General features: G+C 35.5%; 1 protein-coding gene across 1 annotated transcript in view; it reads left to right on the top strand.

Annotated features, from left to right (window-relative positions):
* Window positions 1-12,020, top strand: part of LOC150082263 (single-stranded DNA-binding protein, mitochondrial-like) — a 50,636-nt gene that overhangs the window by 17,330 nt on the left and 21,286 nt on the right. The window contains exon 3 of the mRNA XM_090380082.1: window positions 8,934-9,053. Coding sequence (XP_090236208.1) covers window positions 8,934-9,053 — 120 coding nt within the window. The remainder of the gene's footprint in view (window positions 1-8,933; window positions 9,054-12,020) is intronic.

Raw genomic sequence — 12,020 nt, 5'->3', positions numbered from 1 at the left:
CCAGAGCTCTCCCACTTTACCTGGAAGTAGCCAAAAGAGGTTTGTATTATAGACTTAAAAAGGGAATACCCACACATTTTCTGGGGATAGCTCTTGACACAGCCAACACCATCAAGGCTGAAAGAAAAAGAATAGCCACAAAGCTCCATGAACTATGGCAAACAAGTTGGGAGCAGGAAACCAAAGGTCTGGTTACCAAAAGGTTTCTACCATGGGTGGCAGTGGTTAGCCCAAAGCCACCTAAGTGGTATGCCTCTGAACTTTTTACAACATTTATATTGACAGGTCACGGCTCCCTAAAGGTGAAACTAACCTCCTTGGGGATGACCGATGACCCAAACTGCACCTGTGGTGAGAGTGAAGACTGGGCACTCATTCTATATAAATGTATAATTTATGACACCCCCCCCCAGAACACAGCTAATAGCACAGTTTCACCCCCTTCTCAGGGGAGAAGAACATCTCATCACAGAAGAGGAACATTATGAAGTCTTTACAACCTTCACATAGAAAGTATTCAAAATGCGCAGAACTATCCAAAGAAGGGCAATTCAGTCCTCCCCAGCAATTAAACAATAATCAATAGTTAAAACTGCCCACGTCTCCCACAATGCCCAGACAATGACTTAACTGTCAGGATAGCAATACTCTGTGCCCTGACAGAAATCTGACATGACAAAACCAGATTGACCTGGGTACCCCGCAGGACTACCCTGCCATGTGTAGAAACCAGGGGTCCCACACCAAATAACCATGTGGGAGGGAGGAAGATGTACAGCAGGCACCCAGGGGAGCAGATTAGCTGAAAAATATTAGTAAGATAGTAGCAAGGGGATGCAATGTAGGATGAAAGAAGAATGAATGAGAATGAAAGACAGAATGAATGGGCTGGGCACTGAGTGAATTAGGAATTATGGTAAAAGGGAATAAATGTCAGTTTTGGTGAAAGAGAGAGTGAACGAGTGTTATGGTGAATGGGAATGAGTGAAAGAGCAAATGTAATTGGCAGAAAGAATGCAGAGTTAATAATAACGTACATTACTTTATATATATATGGGTAGTTCCCGACTTAATGAGTTAATTTGTTCCTAGCGTGCGCTCTTAAAGCGAAAACTTGTAAAGCTAGAATTTATTCCACATAGACATAATGTTAAAAATAGGGGTTACGTTCTCAACAATGAAATTAGTTAGCTAATTAATTTATGTTTAAACAATGATTGATTTATCCAAAAAAATGAAAACAGCATTTAAAATCAAGCAAATTATAATAAGAGAGAAATTATTTATGACTTACAAATGTTAAGAATGTTAATTCTTCACCATCATCGACTAAATGCACACTCATTGATCACCCATTATTGGCTCGGCACTCATTGATTTGTTGCACAAGGAGTTGTCTTCTTCATAAATGCTTCAAGATAATAGAGAAATAATAGAGAAATTATTTATGACTTACAAATGTTAAGAATGTTTATTCTTCACCATCATCGACTAAATGCACACTTGTTGATCGCTTATTATTGGCTCAGCACTTGTTGATTTGTTGCACAAGGAGTCATCGTCTTCAGAAATGCTTCAAGAGGCATTTATTTCCAAGATAATCTTCTCTTTTCTTTATAAATTTCAATAGCATGCATAAGCATTTTTTAACGGAATGCACAAATTGCAACTAACATGATTTGCACGTAGTAACAAGTTTACGAAGCTTAAAAAAAAAAAAAAAGGAAAGAAGAGAATATTCTGAAAATTTATTTATGTTTTTTATGCGATTGAAAATTTCAGTAAAAGGGAAACACATTTGACCATAATAACGCAAAGAACCACACAATTCCGGCTATCGGTATTTTTGCAAATGCAATAACCTCAAGTTTACGACCCGTTTGTAATTGATTGCACTAACAAAAAAGCCCAATAAACCGGAAAGTGCAAATTGTTTGTATTGTTTTATGGTCATGACCTCCAGAAATGTGCTTTAGAAAAATATCACAAAGCTCTTCAAAATTGGTTCTTATAACAGAACATATGATAACGATGAAAGTGTAGTGCATTTTAATGATTTGAATTGGTAACTAATACAATTTACACTATAAAAACGGCCTTTCGGAGAGTTATATAGCGAAAAATTTCAACTTCCGAGGTTGTGGAACGAATTACCAAAAAACAATGTGTTATTGGGTTCACATTACAATATTTTCACGATATGATGGTGTCTCTGGAACACTGATTAATATCATAAAGCTTTATCATACGCTTTACGTACACTTTATCATACGCTTTACGTACACTTTATCATACGCTTTACGTACACTTTATCATATAGCTACGCGCGAGGTTTGAAATGCAATATTTATGAATGTTCACATTCATTTTTTGCAATTAATGTTCATATTTTCGATTTTGTTGATACTTGATACTTGAAAAAAAAAAAAAAAAAAAAAACTCGTAAACCCGGGAACTTGTAAAGCGGGAACTACCTGTACTAACAAACATTTACTAACAACACAAATTCTATCACTGCATTCTCCCCTGGCCTGCAAAAATTTTTGGTTAGGCCTGCACCACAACTGAAGAATAACAGTAAGTTGAGGTGCCCAAAGAGTGCAGTGCAGAAAGTAAGAGTCAAACAAATGAATGAGAGCATAAGTGTGGGAGAGAAAGAACACAAACCATAAATGTTACAGTTAAGTATGATATGATGGTGTCTCTGGAACACACTAACCCTAATTTTAATCTTTTATATTCTTACTTATTTAATTTAATTATTATGCATTAGTATTTAAATTTACACTACACGGCATTGCATCCCTCCCCTGGTGTTTGTGGAAAAAAAGATATATATATAACCTAACAAAAAAAAATTACTATAAAAATAGAATGCAAGTAGAATGAAAATGTGGATTATGAATGAAGTAAATGAGTGTTCCTCCCCCCCCCCCCAGCTGGCAACATGCAGTTCTGCTGCCAGCAGCATCTGGCAATCTGTATCGCACTCCCTTGCATGGTACCTTTATTCCCATTCCCCTCTCCCCAGTGGGGCTTATCCACACTGATATTTCTGGGGCTGCCTTCCCTATCATCCCCATACTTCTATCTGTTTCTCCCCAGCCTTCAGTCTTCTTTCCTACTCTAATTTACCCAACCATCATGCTTGCTCTTAATCTAAATTAAACTTAACTTAGCATCTAAATTTAACTCTACCCTAACTTTAAACTCCAATTCGGCCTTAACCTAATATCCAGCTTTTTTATATATATATTGGAATTATGTCTAATGACATTTAGATTTAAATATTAAATAGTGTAAATGAGGGTATTGGCTCCTACGTTAATGCTATTGTCCTGTGACAATTAGACATTATATATACATGGGTTATATATGTACTTAACTTATTTATACATTATTACTTATTAAATTATGGTACTACTTGGGAGCATCAGGTTTGTAGTGACCCCAACCAACCTGCTAGTTAAATGTAAATCTAGCCCTGGTACGAATAGCCTTATATAAAAATATATAACATAGATACATATAAAAACAACAAATTAATGTAAATTTAAAGAAGATTAGAGAAAGCTGGAAAAATTGGATGCTATTGTTAATTTTCAAATGAGAATGTTAATTTTCACTAAATTTTGATAATTTTCTCCAGCTTTCTCTAATCTTCTTTAAATTTACATTAATTTGTTGTTTTTATATATAAGGCTATCCATACCAGAGCTAGATTTACATTGAATTAGCGGGTTGGTTGGGGTCACTACAAACCTGATGCTCCCAGTAGTACCATAATTTAATAAGTAATAATGTATAAATAAGTTAAGTACATACATATATATATATATATATATAGGCCCTAGCCACTGAAATTTTAGGCACCTCCATAGCCAGGCGCCTTCGTAGCCAGGTGGGAAGGAGCAGCAGTGCGTAGCACACGCTTCTTGATTAGACCGGGGTTCGAACCCGTCACCACCAAATATGGAGGATGCGGAAAGATCAGGGATTGACCACCGCATATCCCGGAGCAATATGGCCTTAGTTGCTAATGCTCCTAAAAACCAAATAACAACAACCTCCATAGCCAGGTGGGCAGGAGCAGCAGTGCGTAGCACATGCTTCTTGATTAGACCGGGGTTCAAACCCATGACCACCAAATACAGAGGATGTGGAAAGGTCAGGAAATGACCACTGCATATCCCCGGAGCAATATGGTCTTAGTTGCTAATGCTCCTAAAAACCAAATAACAACAACAACAACTGAAATCTTAGGAAACTAGGTGGTAGGACCTGGCAGAGTACTATTAAAAATCTACTGGGTGCCTGACCTGCCTTCCTGTGGAAAAGTGTGGACAACTTTGGGTCCCACTAAGGGCCCAACGGCTAAATGGTCAGAGGTACAACAGTACACAACATTCCACTCCCCATACACTTTTAAATCTCTGACCTTCACAGAGTTCTGTGTCAGACGTACAAGGAATTCAATGCAGAGATGGGGGAAAACCCCTGCTGCCATCAGACAACAGGATGGAAGCCTCCTCATTGAAAGAAATAGGCCATAATCTGCCATGCATGCTGTGCGAGTGCACAGTATGCATAGCAGCAGTCAGGATCTTTAACCCTGATCTACTCAAAGAGCGTGTGCTACTGCACTCCTGCTCCTGACCACTCGGTTACGGACGCTTCATGGTAGAATGGTATGTTATCTAATCTTATATACAGTACATTAGATAATGGTACATTGTATAATGTTAAATCAAAAAGCTGAAGCCTTTGCAGTCCAAAATTATTTTCACTGTCTTTCCAATGCAATCCAGCTGCAAAATTAAAAAAAAAAAAAAAAACTACCTGAAATGTGATGTTCAAAAATTATTTATTTTTGGGTTTACATGATATATAAAAAGTGCATAATAAAACATTTTATAAACTCTTCAGACATTTTAAATGTTAATTTTTTATAAGATTTTATTTTGACAATAGAGAGCTATTAAATGTTCAGTTATTCCTATGTTCCATTATCTTATGAGATGCAACAGGGATTACCATTATTTTTTGCTATAGGATGGCTTGTTTCAACCAACTCTCCCAGTCCAACGTGTTAACGATTAATTTGTAACAATGATATGATATTTATAAAATTATTAAACATCTTCCCCACTGTCAGAACAGCAGCAGGTCACTCCCATGGTATCACTATTGGACGTCCAACCAACTCCAGGCTCCAAACACTACCCCCCCTGCCAGTAAGGAAAACATCACGTCCAAACATTAAAACTAAATTTAAAATTAAAATTAAATTTTTTTTAAAAAAATGGTGTAAAAAAGCTTAACTGCATATAAAGCAATATTTTCTTCCTTTCTTAAGTTGGACTAAGGCTTTTCGAAACGATGTGTTCACAGGAATAAGAACAAACCAAAAAATTAACCAGAAGAATTTGTCTTATGTCTTATGTAGTACTTTTTTTGTTCTTCACGCATGCGCATAAATGACCAATCATTGGATAGTAGAAATGGTCTATGAATATTAATTGAAATTTATGCATAACTTAATCTCGAGGGTTTTCGCAATAAGTAATTTATAGTAATTATGCTGGATATTTATTATTTTTGCTTCGTTAAAACCGAATACATGTTGTTCATTTATTGCATGAAACGATAGTTCCAATGCATTTGATTGGCCTGCCTGGACTGAAGCTTCATGTTGTTTTGCTTGACTCTGAACCACCCCCATGGTAAAACCTACATAAACTGCATCGCAGTTTTTTTGCAATGTGTTTTGTGTAGGTTCTACCATGGGGGTGGTTCAGAGTCGAGCAAAACAACACGGAGCTTCAGTCCAGGCGGGCCAATCAAATGCATCGGAACTATCGTTTCATGCAATAAACGAACATGTATTCGGTTTTAACAAAGCAAAAATAATAAATATCCAGCATAATTACTATAAACTACTTATTGCGGAAACCCTCGAGATGAAGTTATGCATAAATTCAATAAATATTCATAGACCATTTCTACTATCCAATGATTGGTCATTTATGCGCATGCATGAAGAACAAAAAAGTACTACATAAGACAAATTCTTCAGGTTAACTTTTTGGTTTGCTCCTATTCCTGTGAACATGTAGTTTCAAAAAGCCTTAGTCCAACTAGGACTAAGGAAGAGAATATTGCTCTGTATGCAGTTAAGCTTTTTTACACAATTTAAAAAAAAAATAATAATTTAATTTAAAATTTTAAATTTAGTTTTAATGTTTGGACGTGATATTTTCCTTACTGGCAGGGGGATAGTGTTTGGAGCCCAGAGTTGAGTTGAATGTCCGATAGTGATACCATGGTGTTAACCCGTTACTGTTCTGACAGCGGGGAAGATGTTTAATAATTTTATAAATATCATATCGTTGTTACAAATTAATCGTTAATGCATTGGACTAGGAGAGTTGGTCGAAAAAAGCCATCCTATAGCAAAAAATAAAGGGAATCCCTGTTACATCTCGTAAGATAAGATTTTATTGTGTGGCATTTCTTGGAACTGTCAAAATCCTGCAAACAAGGTTTTCAGGAGGTTGTCTCACAATACTAAACTGTTTCTTTTCTCCTGCTTCTAACATTTTTGTCACTACATAATGCACACACACTTTCTTCTTATTTGGTTTCTCATCTGAATCACAAAATAAGAACAGACATTCAGTCCGTCTTCTGTATTAATAGCCTTTTTCCAGAAAGAATGGAAATCACCTATTAGTTCAACAAGCAACTTCTTTCCAAAGTGCTTACTTTGGAAAGAAGGTTCCAAAAGGTTCTTTTGATATGGGTCTGCCACCTTTATCAGGATGAAACTGTTCACAACTGAGACTCTTAAAAACCAAAAAAACCAACTTCCTCCACTATCTCATACAAAAAGTTTCACAGTACTTTCAATACTGAAAAGCAGTCTTTGGATGAGATTAAACATGATCCTTAAACTGAAATAAAGCCTGGTTTTGTTGAATTAGTAGTAGCCTTTTCAAAATATGGTATAATAATATAAATAGATAGTAGTGCAGTAATTATGGCAGCATAGCAGAAAATAAATTTCATAATTTGCAACATCAACTGTTGTGGCCAACAGAACATTGGATGGAAAGCAGAATTTTGTAATGTTGCAGCTGCAGCAGTATAGGACTGCAAGGGTTAAGGGATATATAGAAAATTGTTCCTCCAAGTCTTCATATCAAGTGTCTGTTTTTGACCAGATATAATTTTGTTCAAGCTAAATCTGTATCCTTTCTCAGAATTGCCACAATTTATGCTTAAAGGTAAGAAATTTTTCTGAAAAGTACTGAAAGTTTCTAGTTTGGATACTACATATCGTTGCTGGAAATTTTCAAAAATCACTGAGGTGTTTCAAACACCTCTTGCAATAACTAAATGGTTAAAGAAATACCTAAGGCTTTAGTTGGGCTTATTGCCCATTGTCATGGCCAAGTTCAGATTTCCATTTAAATTTATTTGCAAGTACTAGATGTATATATCCTCTGTCATATTAGCACTCTTAACCTATATTAAGTTGAGTTCTCATTTATGTTTACCCCTGAGGGATCCAAGTATATGCTTATTACTTCCGTAATTGAATGTTATTTCTGTTCTGAATTTTAATCTAGTTTTTGTTTCTTAATCTTATTCAAGAGATGATTGCCCACGCTCCAACTACCATGCATTGAAAGTGAAGTGGTCTGTGATAAAACTAACGTGGTCTGTGAATAAACTATCTATAATCTGACATTTTTAAAATTTTTTTGCTATATATTTGGAATAACGAATGGCACTAAGCAAATGATTCAGTTGCCAAGCAAATGAAATTATGCAGCAAATAAAAGTCACTGTGTACATATTAATGAATAAAAATCTTTAAAAATGTAAATTTGTTTATATTTTGATCAAAAATTCAGAAACTGAACTTGTAACGTGGTTTTGGTGGCTCATGTAGACATAGTAATGCATTATTCAGCTATTCATCTGCAGTCTGAATAAGTGTGCATTGAATAGAAGTGTTTTATGTTCATTGTATTTTAAAATGAGTGATTTTACTAACCAATGAATTTGCATCAAATTTTGTTTCAAATTAGAGAAAAGTGCAACAGAAACCCATAAAATGTCAAAAAACAGCTTTTGGAGAAGATAGTAATAGAGGCATGTGATGCAAGAAAGCAATTGTATGAGCTTATGTAGCATCAGCCAAAAAAAAATGTGATCACTTATGTACATAATCTGATCAGGAATGATTGATGTTTAACTATCTGTGAAGTTGCTAGTGAAATTAGTATTTCTTATGACGTGTTGCTCAAGTTTAACACAAGATTTGGGAATGTAACACATTTAAGCTTTGCATTCACATGTTAGGATCTTCGTCAACATGCTGCTCCTGGCATGTGCTTTGTTTCTTCCATCATTACTAGTGAAAAATCATGGGCTATGACCAGAAATAAAGGTGCAGTTCTCTCAATGGAAGACACCATCTTTTCCAAGGCCCAAAAAATCAAGACAATCCTGATCAAACATGAAGATTAGGCTTATCATGTTTTTTGGCTCATACGTTGACCTAATCATTATGAATTTGTACTGCATGGTCAAACAGTGAACCAGAATACTACAAAACAGTTCTATGGTGAGTGCTTGATGCTGTTTGGAGAAAATGGCCAGAAAAGTGGACTTTCAAGGAATTGGCATTTGCATTATGTCAATGCCCCTGCATGTTCAGTGCTTTCCAAGAATTTCTTACTGGTAAGCTTCATCATTTTGCAAATATTAGTTCAGGCCCTGAACTTTTTGATTGTACTTCATAAGTAATAGATTTTTTTTTCTTGCCAGAATTTTCTTTCTTTAATATGATAATTCTTTTTAGTTTAAATTTAGTTCTGTTTAAAATTAATATATATAATAGTAAAATTCAAACTTTATTACAGGTTATAATAATGTAAAACTTTTAGGAAGAGTAGGTATGGATCCTCAGCTTAAAGGAACAGACAAAAGCCCAGTAGTAGTCTTTACAGTGGCAACTAACACAAATTATAAATATGAATCTGGTAAGGGCAAAAAAAAATTGCCAATTTTTTCCCTGCATTTTTGAATGTTAAAAAATTTAGCACATAAAATGCAAATATATAAGTTATATATTATTAATCATTAATTATTAAGTTAAACATAATTTAAAAGCTTTCCCTATTATCCAGGGGAAGAGTGTTGTCAGTTGTTCAGTCTTTCAGTTAGCATAAAGTACTACAGTACTTCCTTTATGTTAACACACGTGTCGAACACAAGAGAATGGCAACAAATGTACTTCAGGAAAAATTAGAAAGTAGTTTTGCATTGGAGGATAAAAAAATTAAACTGTTCTTCTAAAGGAATAATTTGCAATGAGGTATGGCCAGCCTTTTTCCATGACTGGAAAAAGTCATGGAAAAAGGCTGGCCATACCTCATTGATAATTTCCATTAATAATGTACAGTTATTAACTTTCTCATGTTGACTAATAAATCGTTCACAGAGATGTGTATCTGACAGACATCACTTTTTAAAATTTCTTTCATTTATTAAAATTTTAGGAATAAAATCAAATCCTCCCATGTACTCTCTCCACCAATATTGTCTAAATCTGTGTTTTTCAACAAGTTCCATGTGAGTAAATCATTTGGGATTCTGTGCTGAGGAATAAATTTTTACATAATTTATTTACAAGTATTGCCTGTGTAAACGAGTGACATCTTATTTAGCACATTTTCTGGATCATTTCTATGCTGAAGTAGTATTAATATACAGTACAATGTAAAAAAAGGTACACATGCACACATTTTTTCTGTGCTCTGCCTAAATTATTATTATTAGTAGTAGTAGTGGTGGTAAACGATGCAAGAAAGCAAGCTTACACAGCAGCATCATCATCATCATCAGCCATTTTCAATCCACTGCAGGATGAAGGCCTCTCCAGCAACTTTCCAGTTCCTTCTATTTTGAGCAGTGGCCATCCATTTACTACCCAAAAACTCATGAATTTCATCTATCCATCTCCGCCTTTGTCTTCCAGGTTTTCTTCTAGCTCCTCTTGGGTACCATTCTGTTATTTTCTTAGTCCAGTCCTGCCCAAGACCATTTTAGTTCTTTAGTTTTGATAAGAATATCCTTTACTTGAGTTTGCTGCCTAATCCATGAGTTTCTCTTCTTATCTAACAGTCTGATTCCCAATATAATTCGTTCCATTCTTCGCTGTGTAGTTCTCAGCTTCTCTTCCATTCTTTTGGTGAGTGCCCAAGTTTCACTTCCATAAGTCATGGTGGGGAGTATACATTGATTCATTATTTTACGTTTCAGACAACCTGGGATATTGCTCTTCAGTATGTGACTATATTTCCTGAATGCTATCCATCCAAAATTTATTCTTCTCTTGACTTCCAGCCATTTATCATTATTACAGCTAATAACTTGTCCCAGATAAGTATATGACTCCACCTTTTCAATTACTGCTCCTTCAATCATTATTTTCCTTTCTGTGGCATACTTGTTCATCATTACTTTTGTTTTAGCCATATTCATCTTTAGTCCAAAATCCTTACTAACTGTGCATAACTGATTAAGATTTTCCTCTAATTCTTTGGGATTGTGGCTTATGACATGTCATCTGCAAATCGTAAATGGTTTAGGTACTCTCCGTTCACATTGACTCCTTTCTGCGACCAGTCTAATCTTCTGAAAGCTTCCTCAAGGGCAGCAGTAAACAACTTCGGAGATATTGTGTCTCCTTGTCGAACTCCTTTCTCGATTTTAAATTTCCTACTGTCTTTGTCTAGTCTAATAAAGGAGGTAGCACTCTCATATATTTTCTTCAAAATCATAATATATGGGGTATCTATGCCTTGTCTTTCCAGTGCCCGAAACATTGCCTTATGCTGTATGGTGTCAAATGCCTTTTCATAATCCACAAATGCCAGGCATAATGGTGTTTTATATTCATTTGCTTTCTCCATTAACTGTGATATTACGTGAAGGTGATCCATAGTTGAGAATCCTGTCCTAAAGCCAGCTTGCTCTTTCGGTTGATTCTCATCAAGTATTCTTTCTAATCTATTAGTAATGACCCTTGTGAACAACTTGTAGATGTGGGATAACAAGCTAATTGGTCTATAATTTCCAATTTCTGATTTATCTCTTTTCTTATGCAGCAAAACTATGATTGCATTATTCCACTGCTTAGGCGTTACACCTTTTCTAATGCACTTTGTGAAGAGCCTTGCCAGTTTTTGTGTTATATCTCTTCCTCCCAATTTTAACAACTTTACAGTAACTTTATCTTCCCCTGGGGCTTTCTGATTCTTCATTTTCTTCAATGCATGTTCTACCTCATCAGGAGGCGACTCCGTAGCCAGGTGGGAAGGAGCAGCAGTGCATAGCACACGCTTCTTGATTAGACCGGGGTTCGAGCCTGTCACCATCAAATATGGAGGATGCGGAAAAGTCAGGGAATGACCACCACATATCCCGGAGCAATATGGCCTTAGTTGCTAATGCTCCTAAAAACCAAACAACACACACACAACACACCTCATCAGGAAGAATATCGGGTATGTCGTATGTGTTGCTACTTTGCAATCCATCTTCCCCACTGCTGGCATCATTCCCTCGCTCCTTGTATAATTCTCTATAGTAGTCTTCTGCTATTTGAATTATGTCTTCTCTGCTGTTCATAAGTACACCATCGCTATACTTCAGTTTCAGTATCATTTGTCTTTCTGTATTACTGCTCATGCCTGCTGATTTAAATCCTTTGTTTTCCCTTAATGTTTGTTCTACTTTTCTTGTGTTAAATCTTCTTATGTCCTCTCTGAGTCTCTTTCTAATGGCTTTGCATAACTCAGTATACTCAATTTTCTCCCTGTCAGTGCTTTTCTTGCTCTTCATTTGTCATCTTTGGTTCATCATGACAAGTGTTTCTTGACTAATTTTTTTTTTTTTTTTTTTTTTTTTCTTCTTTGGATTTCTTTTTCCCTATAGGTTTCTTG

Source organism: Mastigoproctus giganteus, chromosome 8, assembly GCF_048544385.1.
Source record: "Mastigoproctus giganteus isolate SK-2022 chromosome 8, ASM4854438v1, whole genome shotgun sequence".
NCBI lineage: Eukaryota > Metazoa > Arthropoda > Arachnida > Uropygi > Thelyphonidae > Mastigoproctus > Mastigoproctus giganteus.
Note: the sequence above shows the minus strand (reverse complement) of the source record. Positions and strands in the feature narration are given on the sequence as shown.